The sequence below is a fragment of the Equus asinus genome, chromosome 26, assembly GCF_041296235.1.
Source record: "Equus asinus isolate D_3611 breed Donkey chromosome 26, EquAss-T2T_v2, whole genome shotgun sequence".
Lineage (NCBI taxonomy): Eukaryota > Metazoa > Chordata > Mammalia > Perissodactyla > Equidae > Equus > Equus asinus.
Genome location: NC_091815.1, coordinates 28,074,319 through 28,091,654, shown reverse-complemented (window position 1 = coordinate 28,091,654; position 17,336 = coordinate 28,074,319). Strand labels below are relative to the sequence as shown.

Below are 17,336 nucleotides of genomic sequence, written 5' to 3'. Positions count from 1 at the left end.
CCTGCCCCTCTCGGAACCTCGGTTTCCTCCCCTGTAAAATGGGGATAATCGTAATCTCTGAGCGCTAACATGGGGACCAAGCGAGACAGCGCATGTAAAGAACCCAAAACAGCCCCAGGCACATAGCGAGTGCTCCATACACACTGGCCACCGAGCTGTGACTCACAGCACAGGGCGTCTGTGTGCGTGTGTGCTTGCGAGAGTCTGTCTTCGCTGGGTGGGTGTGAAGGTCTCAGTATATGTGTTGTGTAGGGAGGCACAGGGGTGTGTACAAATGTGCCTCTGTCCAGGTATGTGTGTGATGTCCCTGCGTGCACACAACTTACTGCACGGCTCGGTGTCCGTGTGTGTTTCTGTGCACGTAAGAGTGTCTTGGTATGTGACTAGATGTCTGTAAACAAATACACATAAATATGCATCTTTTGTATGTTTACATTTATTCAGCATATATTATCGGACACCTACTATGAGCCAGGCTGTTTTAGGTACTGGGGATACAATGGCGCACAAACAGACAGACACCCCTGCCCTCAGGGAACTTACAATCTATATACCTGGATCTACATCTGTATATAAGTAAAATATAGAGCAAGCTACACGGCAATCAGATAAGCAAAGCAGGGACTATGGAGGAAAATATAGCAGGGAAGGGGGCTAACTAGTGGGTAGTTTCCCATTTTTAACCAGAGAGGTCAAGAAAGCTCTTACAACCGAGGGGACATTTGAACAATGACTTGGCGATGAGGGAGGGAATCACTAGTTCTCTGTGGAAGTGCACACAAAGCAGTGGGAAGAGTGTGAAAAGACCCCGAAGCACGTGTGTGCTGGGGCAGCAGAGGCACCAAGAGGAGGCCAGTGTGGCTAGGGCAGCATGGGAGGTGGAGACGAGGAAACAGGTCAGACTTTTCTCAGGGCCACACTGGGAAGCCTTAGGGCATGTACTTGGAAAACGAGTGAGGGCGCCGGAGGGTTCTGAGCACCATCTGACCGAGGTTTGAAGGGGCCCCCGGAAGTGTCTATGTGCAGGGCGTCTGTGTGTCGGGGGGATGAGGGCGCTCACCGCAGGGCCTGGGTAGGTGCTGGCTTCGCAGTTCTCCCTCCAAGACATGTTGAGGCTGCGCACAAACTCGGGGTAGAAGGGGTGCGAGGTGTTGAACATGGAGAAGCCCAGGATGTTGGAAGAGTCCTCCACGATGCCGTCCAGGTGCAGGATGGGGAAGTCCTGGGACCGAGAAGAGGAGGTGAGGCCTGGGGCCGGGCCCCACATGGGACAGACACTGCGGGAGGGCAGGAGGGCTGGAGCGGGTACGCACCATGGTGGTGAGGATGTACTTGTAAAAGGCTGAGGTCATTCCCAGCTCCGAGGCCTGGAGAACACGGGGAGGTAGAGACGGCAGGAGAGGCGGAGACCACAGGCAGAAATGGGGAGACGTCGAGAGAAGAAGGGAGATTTAGCGACAGGTCTGGTGAAGACACCTTGTGGGAAACACAGTAAGAGACACCCAGAGACAGAGCGAGACAGGGAGAAGGAGACACGTGCAGGCAGAGGGAGACCTTGGTCCCTCACGTTGCACCACACTGACTGATGCCCCAGGGGGGATGAAGATTTTGTTGGAGGAGAGAATGGTGCCCTCAAATGCCCGTGTCCCTCTTTAGGGCACTTAGAAGACTGTCTTCTGGAGACAGTTAGGCAAAGAGACACCTCAGAAACAGGGCAGCCAGGGAGGGTACCCAGAACCCTAACCTTAACCCCCACGCCGCCCCAAAGCCAAGTCTGGGCTGCCAATGTATAGGGCTCAGCCTGGTCACAGGTCAGATAAACTCCCTCTGCCATCTTCAAAAGCACTCTGCAATGAAAGGCAGCCAACTCAAATCTCAAGATGCGTGTCTGATCCCCTTTCTCGCAGTCCTTGAAGAGAACAAAGCTAGGAGACCTCTCCATGCCAGGAGTGCCCAGTCCTGTCCCACTATGATCAGGAGAATGTTAAATGGCATCAGCTGGTGTTGCCTGAGTGGCAGGTTCTGTTATCACATGGGTTACAGCCCACTCCATGACAGGGAAGTGCAGGCTCAGAGGAAGGTGACCACCGGTCACACGGCTCACATAGGAGGTGCTGGGACCCCAGCCCAGGCCTGCCTGCCTCCCATGCCCGACATCCTTTCTCTAAGCCATCCAGCCTCAAGAGTCCATGCTCCTCCCTTTAAGTTACCATCGCAGTGACATATGGTTTTAATTAAAACAAACAAAAACTGGAGAAAAATAAATAATACAGATTAGATCATGAGAAAAATTAAGAGCGTGGAAGCAATGAATGATTAATGAATGTGGGTCACTGGTGGAAGGCAGGTGGAGGGCTCATGGGGGAAGGTCCTGGTGCTGGCCCCTCCTGGATGCCCTTGAGCCAGTTCATCCCCCCCAAACTCCAGCTTCTTCATCCACAAAGTGATCATCACACCTGGCCCGCAGGGTGGGGTGAGAGCCAAACTGAAGAATACGTGCAAAGCACCTCAACACACAGCAGGACAGGGCCAGGCACTGTGCAAGCGCTTCCCTGCCACGCACTCATTAACCCTACAGCAACCGGCTGAGGTAGCACCTATTCACAGAGGAGGGGGGACTGTCCAGGGCCTGACCAGGGGAGCAACTGGGAAGCCGCTGAGCTGAGACACAAACTTCAGGGTTATCGTGTGCACGAAGGAAGCGGGTCTCCATACCCCTGTGTGACCACTCAGGCCCATGGCATTGGGTGACTTGCTCTGTCACCCCATGTTTCTGCCCCTGACCCTGCAGGGAATCAGAGGCGGGGCGGGGGGACCCACCTTACGGAGGATGAGGTGGGAGATGGACGCGTTGGCATCAATGATGATGGTGGACACCTTGTCATCCCGGATCTCCTTGAGCAGCGGTGTGGGGTCCCGGCTGTCGTCCAGCATCCTCACTGACAGCGTCTCCTTGGAGATGAGGAAGCCACGCACCAGTTCCTCCAATCGCAGCAGGCCTGAGAGAGGGGTTGGCCCAGGTTAGAGCCCCTCCATGTGCCCAGACATGGGGCAGACACTCCCTCCCCGCCCCCCAACACGGGGTAGCTGAGGAGAGAACGAGGGCACTCAGGAGACACAGGCGGCTGTCTGGAGCACAGCGGACTCTCTTGGAGTACTGGGCCCAGGGTGCTCCCAAATTAAAATCCCAACCTAGACTTCTCCCCAGACCTCCACACGCCTATCTCCTGCCACCTTTCTGCCCCCACTGGGACGTGTGACAGGCATCTCACACTTCACACATGCAAAGCCGCACTCGGCTCTTCTTGCCCAAACCACCTTGTCTTCCCGGGTCAGTTGGACGAACTCCAGACTGCCAGTTACTCAGGTCAAAACCCTTGACAGCCGCCTCGCCTCCAATCTTTCTCTCTCACACCCATGCCCCATCCACCCAGGCTCTACCTTCAAAACACATCAGCCGCCATGGTGCCACACCACCATCAAGGCCCTGGCCAAGGACACTGCCATTTCTCGCCTGCTACAACAGCCACACTTGTCCCCAGAGGCTTCATTCCCTACACAGCAGCCAGACTCATGTAAAGCGGACATGTTCCTCCTCTGCTCCAAACCTTCCAAAGGCTTCTCCTTTGTTCAGAGGGAAGGCCAAAGTCCTCACAGCCTCCAAGGCCACTCCATCTGCCACCTGCCTCGTTACCTCCCTGACCTCATCTTCTCCTCTCTCACTCCAGCCACACCAGTCTCCTCGGTGTCTGACACACATGACAGCCAAGCTCCTGTCCTGTGGCCTTCACACTGGCTGTTCTCTCTCCCAGATCCCCGGGCAGCTCCCTTCCTTGCCACCTTCAGATCTTTACTCAAATGTCACCTCTTCAATGAGGCCCACACCCACTGTTCCATTTCAATTTGAACCCACCCAACTCCAGGACACCCAATCTCTGTTACTTCTTCCATTTTTCCATAGGACTTACTCTTTCTGACTATACAATGTCCTTCTCTGTGTTCGTTGCCTAGCTCCTCCAGTTACAGTGTGGTTTGACGGGGGCGGAGACCCCGGCCTGGCTCACGCACTGCTGTATGCTATATCTCCAATACCAAGAACAACGTCCAGCATACAGCAGGTGCTCAGTAAATACCTTCCGAAAGAGGAATTCCTCCTGGAGTTTACTGAGCACAGCCCTCTCTCTCTCTCAAGGTGCACAAACCCACCAGCCTACTTGAATGACATCTCCATTTGAATGTCTCAAAGACACCTCAAACCCAGTGTATGCCCCTGAACTGACTGTCCCCTCCTCCTTGGGCAGAAGCCTGGTCAACATCCATGACCCCACCCACTCCCTTCCCTCACGACTCTCCTCAACTCCATCCTGGCCTTTCCATTCCCACTGCCACCATCAGAGCCCCAACCAGAAGCATCTGTCCTTGCCTCTGGCTGGTCTCCCTGCCACATCTCGCGTCACTCTCCAGTCCGTTCTCTACACTGCAACCAAAGAGCTCTTCCTGCAGTACACCTCGGGCCACATCCCCTTACCCCACACTGTGTGGGGACCTTCATCTTTAGCATAAAACACAAGGTCCTACGTGACCATACCCTGCCCAGATGTCCTGCTTCATTGCTCCCACACACCGACCAGAGAGAATCCTTGAGCCTCTCAAGGGGGCCACGCTGCCTGGGCCTCCGGCTCTGCCCTGCCATGCTGTGCCCTCTGCTCAGAGCATGCTCCTCCCTTCTCCCCTACCTCAAATCCTCCCCACCCTTCAGGTCCAGCTTAGATGTCCCTTTCTCAAGGTTATAGGCTCTGAACCTCCCAGGCCAGGTTAGGATTCCCTCCTGTGTGCTCCTACAGCCCCCCACATGCCTCCTGACAGAGCACCTGTCACTCCACGTCACCATTGCTCAACTACTGCTCAACTACCATGGGATCCTGTGAATTCAGGGACCATATCTAGTGCCGTTCACTGCTAAACCACCAGGGCCTAGCAAGGCCCTTGCACCTAGGAGCTACTCAGTATCTGTTGACTAAATGGTCTCTTTGGGGAGGTAGGAGGTCTGTGAAACCAGAAGTCAGGATTCCTGAAGGGGAAGGGATGGTAGGGACTAGGAGAGTTTGTGCCTGGGTCCCCCAGGGGTTATAACCAGGGGTCCTAATGACTGCGTGGGAGACTAGATGTCTTGGGAAAGGGAGTTCGGGGGAATAGAAAACGAAACGTCCAGTCCTCCTCCCTCACACTCGGCCTTGGCGCAGATGAGGCTGGCTGAGGGGTAGTTGAAGGACTTGAGGATTCGGGAGACCGCCAGGCTGACGTCCTCGTTACTGGGGTACAGGCTGACAGATGCGAAGCGAAGGTACTGCAAGCGCGGCGTCTCCTCGGGACCCACCTTGATGTGGGGGATCTGGATGGAGAAGCAGCCTTTGCTTCTATCCTACTCCCTCCCCGCACAACCCTCGCCTCCCACAGACCCGCTCACCCCGCCCCACACTCACCTCCTTCTCCCCACAGATATGGCTCACGGTGGAGGCCGATGCAGGGCTGGATGAGGGCCCCAGGACAGACACAACTCCCTTGGGCAGGATCTGACACACTGCAAGGGGTGGGAAGAGACCAGGAGACCACAGAGTTAGGGATGCTCTCCCTTCTCTTTGTCCCCACCCCTCAGGGAATCGCCCTCAGGGAACCCCTCAACAAACCCTCACTGAGTGTCGGGAACCATCCAGGAAAGGATCCGACACTCAGCTGCCTGATGCTCCTCCACCACCCTGGACCCAGAGGCCCTATCCTGACCCCACCCACCACAGCGGACAAAAGGAGGGGGCACAAGTCAGAGAGAGACGGGAAATACGCCAATAGCAGGAAGGGTCAGACCCAGAGAGAAACAAAGGAAGGGATGAAGAGGAAACACCCAGGGCCTCCTTCTGGCTGCAAATCCAGTGCCTGGTTCCTCAGCCTTCATCTTTCGCAACCTTTCTAAACACACTACAACTGAGGGTGTTTCCAACAGCCCCTCTACCCTGAACTCATGGCCAAGGCCCCTCTGCAGTGTATACTCCAAATACCATTCTTCTGGTGCATTTACTTGCTCCTCTTTCTTCCACTATTTTTCCCCCTTAAACATGTGTGCACCTCAAGACTGGGAGGTGGAAGCTGTTGTTTTTGCCTGCCCAGTGCCCACTCTCATGGCAGAACCCTAACTTTCCCTCAGGGAGCCACATGGTTCCCAGGATTGATTGGCATCTGACCCAGAACCACAGAACTACATTGTCCTGGACACAGTGATTGGTTCAAAGATGGAGACGGGCTCAAACCACGTCACTGAGAGCCTTCCTCAGGCCTTCTGCTAAAATTATCACTGGGTTTGCTAAACTGGCAAGATACAAGTTTTGAGCTGTTGAGGACATCTTGCCACTACTTAGTGAGGGCATTCCCGAAAATGAAGCCAACTTAGAGGAAAGCAGGCACCCAGAGATAAAGACAGAGCGATTCCTGGAACATCATCTTGAGCACCTGGATCCAGCCAGGCCTGAAACAATCATGAGACATCATTTGAATACCTGGATCCAACCACGACTGAAATTAGTCCTTAGGCCTTTTAGTGACATGAGCTGATAAATTCTCTTTTCTCCTTAAGGCAGCTTGAGTCGGGTTTCTGCCACAGCCAAGTAAAAGCACCATAACTAAATGTCTCATCTTTCTCCAAACTTGTTTCTTCTATACCTTCCATGTTGGTGAGGGCCCCACCACTTGCACAGACCAAATAAATGAAACGGTCCTTGCCTTCAATCTCCCTCCCAATATTGCCAATTAGTCACCAAGTCCTGTCTCTTTTTGTCCTCAAATTTTCTCACATCTGTCCACTTCTCTTCAACCCCTCTTCCCCTGACCTACTTTAAGGTTCTCAGCTCAGGCGTGCTCCAGCCTCCTCACTGATCACCTAAATCTAGCCCCCAGATTCACCTTTTATGCTTTTTTTTTATTTTGGTGAGGAAGACTGGCCTTGAGCTAACATCTGTTGCCAATCTTCCTCTCTTTTTTCCTCCCCAAAACCCCAGTGCACAGTTGTATACCCGAGTTGTAAGTCATTCTAGTTCTTCTATGTGGGTCCCCACCACAGCAAGGCTTGATGAGCGGTGTGTAGGATCTGCACCCAGGATCCCAAGTGGTGAACCTTGGGCCGCAGAAGCAGAGTGCATGAACTTAACCACTTGGCCATAGGGCCGGCCCCAGATTCACCTTTTAGAAGCCCAGCTCCCTGGTCTAAACTCATCAATGGCTCCCCATTGCCTGTGGGTGAAGACTGCACCTTTCAGCCTGCCAGTCTTGCCCAGTCTCACCTCCCACTGCCCAGTTACACTCCAGCTCAAAAGTCTCTCACAATCCCCCCAAACATGTCCTGAGTCCAGGTGGTCAAGATGGGTGCAACCCCACACCCTGTTCCTTGGCTCTGAATGCTCCCCCCTCCCCTCCACCCCACCTCCAGACTACAGGCACATGCCTAGAACACCATCTGCCTCCTTACCCTCCAGCCCAGCTTCTCCCGATTTGTATTCTGTGCTGCACTGGTCAAAAAAGTCCAGCAAACATTATACCTCATTCTCTCTCTCAGTAATTTGAAATACACATGATCATAATAAAGGATCTGATAAGGCCTGTAGGAAAGACTCCTGTCTAAAACACACCTGAAGGCAGCATCTCCCAATGGTCTGCAAACCCAGCCTGCCCGTTCAAGGGACCCCTGTTGACATCTGCTCAGTCCATCAGGCTCCAACATATAATTACATACGCTACTGCATGGATGGCAGTGCTCCACAGGACATACTTTGAGCAATGCCACTCGTTCCATATTCTGCTTACCTTTCAGGGCTCAGCTTCAGTTTAGCCTTCTCCAGAACACCTTTGCTGCCCCTGCCCCTGAAATCCCCTGGTCTTAATGCCTGGGCCCCTAGTTACTCAACTCTGGGGGCTGAGTGTCCCCAACCAGTTTATCCTTCAAATGAAGTTTATCCTTCAAATGAGGCTCTCAGCTTCTCCAGGGCGGGACTGGGGCCCCACCTCCCCATGCCCAGCAGCACCATCTCTGGGAAGGAGAAGGCAGAGCAGACATGAAGGAAGGAGCAGATGGAGCTGGAAGACGATGAGGTGAGCTCAGGAGGCTGGGGGCCGAGGGATGGACTGAGCTCTGAAGGGCCCTGCCCCCTGTGGCCCTGCTCACTGGTGTCCGTGGTCTCGTACTGGCTGTCCCGCTGCAGCTCAAAGATGTCTACTTCGACTCGGGCCTTGGCTGGGACCTCGATGATCCCGTTGATCTGCTCCCGGGCCAGGGCCAGGGCCAGACGTTCACCGCGGCCACACACTGTCTGGTCGTCCAGGATTGCAGCTAAAGGGACACAGGGGTTGCAGTCCTGAACTCCTGCATCCTGAGGGAGGAGGGGCTGGGGTCCTGGACTCCTGGGCTCTGGAGTGGGGGTGGGGATGGGGACCAGGGGTCTAGACTCCTGGATCTGAAGTTGGAGAGAGCTAGGGGTCTGGGCCTCTGGGTCCAGGGGGAAGAAGGGGCTGGGGACTATGCTCCCCAACAACTGCTGAGGAAAGGTGAAAACTGAAGCCCAGATTCCCGGATCTTGAGCTACTGGCATGCCTGGGTTCCCACGGAGGATCCGTGGAGCCTGATGGGAGGGTATCTGAGGAGGCAGGGGCAGAGGGCTGTAGGGCCTCACCCATGCGCAGTGATGAGAGCACCTGGCAGCTGGGGCTGGCAAAGGCAACAATCAGCAGCAGCAGCAGCTCAGCCGGCATCTTCCTCCCCTCCTCATGGGGACGCAGCTGCCGCGGCCCCCACTCGCCACCTGGAGGGAAACCCCCAATCCATGGGAGATTGCTGATGTGGGGGCCTCAGAGCCTCTTTGGAAGACTGCTGGGCAGGATAGTGACCACAGACTCTGGGACATTGTTAGTGAGCTCTGAAGGGCCCTGCCCTCATTAGAAGCATTGCTAGCAAGAGGCTCAGGCTCAGAGGAGCACCACCAGGGAGGAGCTCAGCGCTCAGGCACTGAGTGGGAGAGGCACTGCTAGAGGATATTCACAGCTACCAAAATGGGAGGGTGACAGGATGTGGATCTCAGGTAAGAGCGAATTCCAGGGACCATCCCCACCCCAATAAGAAACCAGGAAGTGCCACCCCCCACCCAGTCCCGCCCCTGTCTCTGGGCAGGCAGCTGTTGCTAGGCAACAGAAACCGGCTGGAGAGGATGCGGTGGTTGCTAGGCAACCCCATCCCAGGCCTCACTTGCCACCTTACTGACGTCCCTGGTTCCCACAATCCCATGGAGAGAGAGGCCTGGACATCCGGGGTCTGGAGGGGAGAGTATCCGGGAGTTAGGAAACTTGGAGAGAGAGGGAAAGATGGAGAGAGAGAGAAAGACGGAGACACACAGATGGAGACAGATGGGTGAACCCAAGGCTGCTAAGGGGCTAAAAAAAACAAGTAAAGAGCGAGAAGAGGGGAAGAGAGAGACAGAAAGAGGAAGAGAGGCTGAGAGGGGAGAAATACAAAGAGACTCATGAAAAGAGAAAGGGAAAAATAGGCAGAAATATAAAGGAACAGAAAGATGGTAAAACAGGAGAATGGGGATAGAAGTGGAGAGAACAGAGGAGAGTTACAAGGAGGTAAGGCCAGGGCTAGGAGAGAAAAAGAGGAAAGAGACAGGAAGAGAGGGAGGCATGGAGATGGACAGAGAATGGGCAGGGCAGGGAGAAGAGAGGGAAATCAAGACACAGAAGAGACAAAACAGAACAGAAACACAGTGAATGGAGAGAAGACACAAACCCACTGGAGATGACACCACAAAGCTGGAAGGGAGAAGTGAGTGAGGCAGGGAGTGTGCTGTCTGCCCAAACAGGTGCTAAACTGCGGCCTCCCACCCTGCTGTGGGGAGCTGAAGATTGGAGGGGGGGAATGCATCTTTGCTCCCCACAATTGCTCCACCCCCAGCATGTTAAGAGATTCCACCAGGTGCCCCAGCCTTCCGCAGGGGGACCACTGGGCAGGGGTGAGTTCAGCCAGATGTGAGGCTCCGTGGGTCAAGGAGTGTGCCTCAAGGGAAGGGACACTTGGGTTTCTATGAGAGAGGTTCTGTGAGGCCCAGGGTGCTATGAGGTGAGCCTGCTGTCTCCCCACACCCCACATTATCCCCATGGAGAGAGGGCTTGAGCTGGTGAGAAGGCAGAACGAAACCTGCGAGGGGAGGAAGAGGCACAACACAAGACTTCAGATGGTCCCTTGGGGCCAGGAAAACCTAGGCCAGGGCAGCAGGAGACCCCATCAGTCTCCGCTCTGCCCCCAACTCCTGGGTGACCTTGAGCCAGTCCCTCTCTCTCAGGGCCTCTGGGAAAAATAGGCTGGGGAGTGGGAGGGCATGCTGGGCAGAGCAGGGCTGTGGACTGTAATTTGGATTTAAGGTGAAGGCTTGTCAAGGGTGGAGGAGCAAGGGAAGCCTGGAGAATTCACAGAGGGAGAGGTGTGGAGGGTGGGGCTAGGAGAGAGGCAGGAGTGAGGGGGGTCATCCTGAGACAGTAGGGACCTCTGGGGGCAAATTAAGGAGCAGAGACTAGAGGACAAAAAGACTGAGGGAGAGACAGAGATGAGAAGGTCAGGGACCCACAGGTGGCAGACACAGGTGGGAGGAGAAAAACAGATTCAGAGTGCAGGGGACAGGGTTGAGGGCAGCAGACAGACACAGAGACACAGGAAGGTACAGAGAGAAAGACAGACAGACCCAAAGGAAGTGACTGGGGCTAAATGAGAGAATAGGACATGCAGACACTACCTAGAAGTGAGACACCAAAGCGGGCAGACAAGAGGGAGGGTGGGAGAGAGAAGGGGCAGAGAGTCAGGCAGGACTGAGCCCCACAGGCCCAGAGACTCAGGGAAAGCCAGAGAAAGGTGGAAACACAGCAGCCAACTGAGCAGAAGGGGCCCTGGCAGGGGAGGGAGACAGACAAGTGGGCAAGCAAGAAATATCACAAAGGCGAGAAGGCAAATCAGGTTAGAGAAGGCAAATGGGGTGAGGAGGAGGGCGAAAAAAATGACAACAGGTACGAGAATTGAGGGAAGGAGAGAAATCACAAAACTCTGAAAAGAAAGAAAGCCAGTCGGAAAGAAAGACAGAAAGAAAGTATGTCAGAGCCACACAGTAAATCTATAGAAGAGAAAGGGCAGGCAGGGCAGATAGAAGATGGAGAGAGCTGGACTCACAAACTAGGGGATGGGAGAGTGAGAGTCAGGGAAGGAAACTGAGGGACCTGGAGGGGCCCAGGCAGGGACAGGGGCATGTCCAAGCACAGGTGCATCCACTCAGGGTGCTTTGGGGGAGGCGTCAATCCCAAACCTGTAAGCCCTAAGTGTTGGGAGGAATGGGAACCAAAACACCAGGCTGGGAGGGGGACAAGAGGATGGAGGTGGGGGGGCGAGATTACCAAGGAAAAGACAAAGTACAACATGGAGCGAGGCAGTGGCTAAGGAGTGAGGGATGGAGGAATGGACCCAGAGTGGATCTGGGGGAGGAAAACAGAAAAGTGAGAAAAGGAAGAGGCCCCCAAGCCCAGAGTTAGAGAGGGAGGAGGACAGGTAAGCAGAGACACAGGCAGAGCACACAGGGAACAGAGAGAGTGGAGAGAGGGCTAGATCTGGCATGGGAGCCTCCAAAAGAGAAAGCCAAAAGACAAGGGAGTTTTGAGACAGAGAGAGAGAAAGAGATCAACAGAGACACACCGAGAAACGGTTAGGCTAACAGCAGAGAGAGAAGTTGGAGAATCAGAGAGAAGCCCAAGAGAAACATGAAACGGAGATTCAAAAACGGAAAGACATTTCCAGGAGATAGAGCCTGGCTGGGATGTGGACCGGCCGTAGCAGGCACAGAGGATGAAGCTCAGAGGTAAAAAGAGAGAGAGACTGAAACAGAGTGAGAGAGAGCAGAGCCGGCACGGGGACTGAGGCTGGAGAAAGCAGGGGCGGAGACATGCCAGGAGTCCCGGAGAAGGAGTGAGACCACAAGTAAAAGCCAGTCAGCCCCTCAGGACCCCAGGAGCTGGGGGCTGCGGGGCGAGAGTGAGCTGTGCCCAGAAAAGGGGTGAGAAAAGGCAGAGGTGAACGGGGAGTGGGGAGAATGGGGAGCGCCAGCAGGCCCCTGATGGGGGAGGGGGCAGGGGAATGTGGGGGCCCTGCCAGGCAGCAGTGAGCCCAGCCTTCCAGGACCCAGGCCGGGCCCCAGCCCAACCCCCGCCCTGCAGACACTCACGGATCCTGGTGGGACGGAGGGCGAGGACTGACCACAGGGAGATGCTCTGGTGCTGGGTGGTGGTGGTGTGGCTGGGGCGGGGGGTGGGGGGGGAGAGGGCAGTCCACAGGCCCCCTCCCCCGCCTCCGGTGGTGCCCCGCAACTAACCCAAAACGGGGCTCTCCAGGAGCAGGGAAGAAGGACAGGTGGAAGAGGAGAGGGCGGGCCAGGGAGGGGAGGAAGGGGAAAGGAGAAAATGGAGGAGAGAAGGGGAGACAGGAGAAGGAAAGGAGCAAATGGAGGGGAAGGAGGGAGGAAAGGAGGAAAAGAAGGTGAAAATAGAAGGGAGGGGGCCAAGGCCAAGCCGGGGGAGGGGGAAGCCGGCCCAAGAAAGGGCCCCGCCCCCTCCCCTAGCCAGGCCGGCCTGGGGGGGCCACGGGGGGCAAGGACTGGGTGGAGACCAGAAAGCCGGCCATCAGGGTAAGTGGGGGAGGGGAGGGCTTTTTGGGGGGAGGGGGTCACCCCTTCCCCCCTCCCCCCTGGAGCCTGGGCCCTGCCCTGGATGAGGCAAGGGCCTGGAGTCCTCAAGCCCTCAGCCCCCACGGGAAAAGCATGCTGGGGGCGGGGAGAGGCCGAGGAGTGGAGGGGCTGGGAGGATGGGATGCTGGGAGACCCAGAGAGGCAGAGAAGGGGCAGGCGAGGTGGTGAGATGGGGAGGAGGGCAGGAGGATGGAGGGGAGGATGGGGAAGAGCAGGTGGAAGAGGAAAGCGGAGGAGGGTGGGGTGTCCCGGGGGCGCCCGGCGCAGGGCCTCGGAGGGAGGGCCTGGCTACGGACTCCTGGTCCCCTGCGAGGAGCAGCCGCCGGCTCTGGGTCCCCAGCTGAGCCTGCCTTCCTGCTGCTGGCCGCCACCGCCGCCGTTGCTGCTGCCGCCGCCCGCCCGCCGCCACTGCCACCGCCACCTCTCCTTCTCCCCTCCGAGGCCGCCGCCTGCCTGCCCGCCCGCCGCCCGCGCTGGGTCCTGGAGCGCAGGGGGCGGGGGGGAGAGAGAGATGAGGGAGGGAGGGAGGCAGGGAGGAGGGCAGGCGAGAGGAAGGGAGGGAGGCAAGCAGAGAGAGAGAAGGGAGGGGAGTCGGGGGAGGGGTAGCCCTTATTGGTCGGGGCTGGGGGGCCCGCGAGGAGAATGCTGATGAGGGAAGGCGCTGCATTGGATAGAGGGCCCACCCCGGGGCCATCCCCTCCACCACACCATGCCACCGCCCTGCCCAGGCAGCCCTTGGGCACAGCAGCCCACGGAGACAAGAAGCGGGGAGACCTGGGGAGAAGGCTGTGGAGCTGGGGGAGACGGCTACAAAGATGAAGAAAAATGCAGAGAAACAGCAAAACCGAGGTGGGCCAAGGTCCACAAACCCCACAAGGACAAGGACAGGGAAAAGCCCCGTGAAAAGAGAGAAAGGCCCATCGAGACAAGGGAGCAGACCAAGCAAAGGACCTCAGAGAGAAGGGCAGCTCCAGGACACAGCCCCCTGGGAAAATGGGGACAGGGGGCAGCTTGTGGATTTAGAGAGCCACTTGGGAAGATGGGAACAGGAGGCAGCTCGAGGACACAGAGAGCTCTCCATGAGGATGGGGACAAGGGGCAGCTCGTGGACTCAGAGAGCCCACCAGGAAGATAGAGAGAGGCCCATGGGAACAGAAAGCACTCCTCAGACACAGGGAGTTTGTCCATGGTGACAGGAGAAGGCCACGGGCAGGAGGAGAGGCCCACAGAAATGGGAATAAGGACACATGTCACAAAGACAGGGAGGAGGGCCAAAGAGAGTGGGAGAATGTCATAGAAATGGGGGGAGGCCCAAAGACAACAGGGAACCCACAAAGACAAGGATGCGGACACAAGAGGCCCACTGAGGCAGGAGCAGCCAGCTCATGGAGACAGGGGAGAAGCCCCCAGAAATAGAAGTACCGCCATGGAGGCGAAGGGATGGGTGGTGAGTATGGGAATTCTTTATAATGCACAGAGAAATCCTTGGGACCCACTGAGATAAGTGGGAGGGGAGAAGAGGCCCTGGTCCTCTAGTCACCCAAGCAGAGAGGCAGTGGGAAAGGGCAGAGAGCTGGAGGGCAGAGCCAGCAGAAGGGGGAGACTCCCTCCCTCTTAGAGGGAGCTGAGCAGGGCAGGGGGATGGAAGAGAAGCAGCGACACAGATCTTGGAGTGGGGGTGGGTGGTGCACGGCTGGGTGGGGGGTGAAATTTGGGGGGAAGGAACACGACAGTTGGTGCTGAAGGCTCAGCCCGTGACTCACCACCACCCCCAACGCTCGTGATGGGGAGGAGACACTGACACGCTCACGTGCAGCCCCCCAGCACATGTGACCACATGCCCCTCAGCACACGTGACTGCATGCCTCGCACGCGCACACACATAGCACGTGGCAGCTGTTAGACCAGCCTGGCATGGGGAAGCCCTCTACAGCTGGTTTGTGGGGCATTCCTTGACATGCATCTGACACATACACCTGACCCTGAAGGACCACCAACTTTGCACACACCTCCTCACCCTACCTGGGCAACACCTATGGCCCCCGCAACACCCACCTTGAACTCCAACTAGGCCTGAAAGCCCAGACTCATACTGGCCTGTAGGCCTTTGCTTATGCAGGGACCCCAGCATAGAATGCCTATCCTCTCTAAATTGAACCTGTCCCCTAATCCTGTGCCACCAACTCCAGAAAGACTGATCCAGGCCTGAGTTTACTCTTTTAACATCTGAAAAGACCTAGTCAACCCAGATAAATTGGGAAATCCAAGCAGAAGGTACCTGTAGAAAGGGGCCTGACTAGCCAAGGTGGACCCTTGCATTTTCAAGTGGGGAAAGGTGGCCTCCTGCAGGAGTGAGAACCTACCCCAGGACATAGAGCCTGTCAAAGGCTGAGTCTAGCTTTCAGGTTCTCTGGCTCTGGCCAGCCCCAGGCCCCTGCCAGCCCCAGGCCCCAGGTGACTTCACCCTGAGGGCAAACGCAGATGACCAGCTTTACAGCTCATTGATTCCCACGAATTTCTTTCCTCTTCTAGCATTCATCCATTTAACATGCCACTCAGGACATCCTGCCTGCCAGGCAGTAGAGCCTGGGAGCCAAGAGTGTAGACCTTGGAGTCAACTCCTGGGTTGGAATCCTGGCTGTCTCTTCCTAATGATGGACACAGTTACTTAACTTCTCTGGGCCTCAGTTTGTTTTGTAAAGTGAGAACAATAATACCTCCCTCCTAGGGTGGTTGAGAGGATTAAACTGAATAATACATGGAAAGTATTGAGCACAATACTTAACATATAACACCCTCAGGACGTGTTAGCTATTATTACTAGGCTCCTTGAGGTCCTAATAAAAATAATTCTTATGTAGCTTTTACTCTGTGCCTCACAACAACTATATGAGACAGGGCCTACTGTCCCCACTTCACAGATGAAGAAACTGAGGCACAGGGGAGTTGACTTGCCCAAGATGACAGCAAGCAGGTGGCAAGGCCAGGATTCCAATCCAGGCAGCCAGGTTTAATTACATGGTTCCGGTGTTAGGGAGTTTAACTTAGCGGAAAGTTAGGACACCCAGTTAGAAACCAACTGAAGGACACAGTTTGCTGAAGAGTCAGACTTAGGTCCTACTCTGTTTAGGGCCCCCTGGTAGCTTTTTGGCCTCAGAAAAGTAAATGACCAATTACTCTGAGACTCAGTTTACTCATCTGAAAAATGGGGGGCGGGCACAGTTAGAACAAGTGAATCTCTTGCAGCTCCCCTCTCCTTGGGTTCAGGGAGAAGCTCCGGAAACGTGTACAACAGCCCTGAGGGCCAGACGGGGAGGGTCCCCATGGACACACGGGGACTCCACCTTCCCTGAGCTGTGGGGGTGCAGCCTGGAAGGAAGCAGAGACGAGTCCATCCGCTACAAGGTCACTTCCTGCAGGTTCTGACCCTGGTTGTCCTTCAGGTCATCTGCTCCCCACACTCTTTCTTCAAATCAAACTGCCTGTCTCTGCTTTTTCTTTTTCTCCTTCCATTTTCCATCTCCTCCCTTATCCTTCAGGTTTTCCTCGTTGCCTCCGATTCCCTCTCTCCTTGCTTTTCCTCTGACATTTCTCCTCCTCCCTCCCGCGAGTCCCTCGGTTTTTCTCCCTTTCCTTCTTGCTGCCTTTATTACTCTCGTTCTAACGGAATCTGGAGCCTTGATTTCCCCTTTTTCTCCCTTCATGTGACTGGTACTGCAGTTTCCCTTCTCCCCTTCGCCCTGACTGAGCTTCACGCTCTCCCTTCGTTCTTCAGAGGGTCCTGCGGCTCAACTTCCCCGCCCTCGCCCTCCGGAGGTCGCGTGCCTCAACTTCTCCGACTTTCCCCTCCACCCTGCCGCGGCTCCCCAGCGCCCTCCCCAAGATGGCGCCTGAAGCCTCGCTCCGCCTCCTGACGTCATCGCGCTGGCCTGTCGTCTCGAGCTGCCAGGAGGAGTCGACGAGGAGGTGGAGGAGGAGCATCCTCCGGGGCTTAAGGGGGCGGGCACTATTAACCCGGGGGCCGGCCGGTAAGGCAACGTCGTTAGGGGATTGGCTGGGTGCCGCGGGGGTTCCCGACGCTCCCTACTATTGGCCCACGGCTCGGAGACGTGAGCGTCGATTGGCCTAACGGCAGGGCCCAGGCGGGCGGTGATTGGGCGCGTTCGGCCGTCCGCGCGGCGGCCGAGGAGGAAGGTGGGAGGGGCGTTGCTGAGGGCGATTGGGGGCGAGAGCGAGGCTGCGGAGCAAGCGAGAAGCCACGGCGGGAGCTAGAGAGGGCGCAGCGCTAGGGTGGCCGCCCGGGGGGAACGGCGGCCCGGGCCTGGGCCCGGGGCGTGCGAGACGGCGGAGGCGGGTGAGTGCCGGCCGGCGCGCGGAGGGCCGGCCCGGCTCCCCACCCTCCCCGCGCGGCCTCCTCTCGCCACCCCGCCTGCGCACTGAGGACCGGTGGGGGCGCGCGCCGGGTGAGGGCGGAGCGGCACCAACGGCCGGCGGGGCGCGCTGGCGGCCGGGTGGGGGCCGGGCCGG

General features: G+C 56.6%; 2 protein-coding genes across 13 annotated transcripts in view; one reads left to right on the top strand and one right to left on the bottom strand.

Annotated features, from left to right (window-relative positions):
- Nucleotides 1-12,422, bottom strand: part of GRIK5 (glutamate ionotropic receptor kainate type subunit 5) — a 56,158-nt gene extending 43,736 nt beyond the window's left edge. For 2 of the 3 annotated variants that reach the window (XM_070499112.1, XM_044760322.2), the window contains exons 1-8: nucleotides 12,291-12,422; nucleotides 8,712-8,840; nucleotides 8,207-8,371; nucleotides 5,484-5,581; nucleotides 5,227-5,392; nucleotides 2,821-2,999; nucleotides 1,314-1,367; nucleotides 1,061-1,222 (exon numbers count right to left, since the gene is read on the bottom strand). In XM_070499112.1, coding sequence (XP_070355213.1) covers nucleotides 1,061-1,222; nucleotides 1,314-1,367; nucleotides 2,821-2,999; nucleotides 5,227-5,392; nucleotides 5,484-5,581; nucleotides 8,207-8,371; nucleotides 8,712-8,790 — 903 coding nt within the window. In that variant the 5' untranslated portion in view covers nucleotides 8,791-8,840; nucleotides 12,291-12,422. The remainder of the gene's footprint in view (nucleotides 1-1,060; nucleotides 1,223-1,313; nucleotides 1,368-2,820; nucleotides 3,000-5,226; nucleotides 5,393-5,483; nucleotides 5,582-8,206; nucleotides 8,372-8,711; nucleotides 8,841-12,290) is intronic. The other variant, XM_070499114.1, reaches the window with a different exon arrangement.
- Nucleotides 11,895-17,336, top strand: part of ZNF574 (zinc finger protein 574) — a 38,610-nt gene continuing 33,168 nt past the window's right edge. For 2 of the 10 annotated variants that reach the window (XM_070499120.1, XM_044760307.2), the window contains exon 1: nucleotides 13,819-14,256. In XM_070499120.1, coding sequence (XP_070355221.1) covers nucleotides 14,250-14,256 — 7 coding nt within the window. In that variant the 5' untranslated portion in view covers nucleotides 13,819-14,249. Of the gene's footprint in view, nucleotides 12,123-13,527; nucleotides 13,659-13,818; nucleotides 14,257-16,055; nucleotides 16,776-16,814; nucleotides 17,273-17,336 lie in introns of those variants that run through there. The other 8 variants (XM_070499117.1, XM_070499116.1, XM_070499119.1 and 5 more) reach the window with 8 other exon arrangements.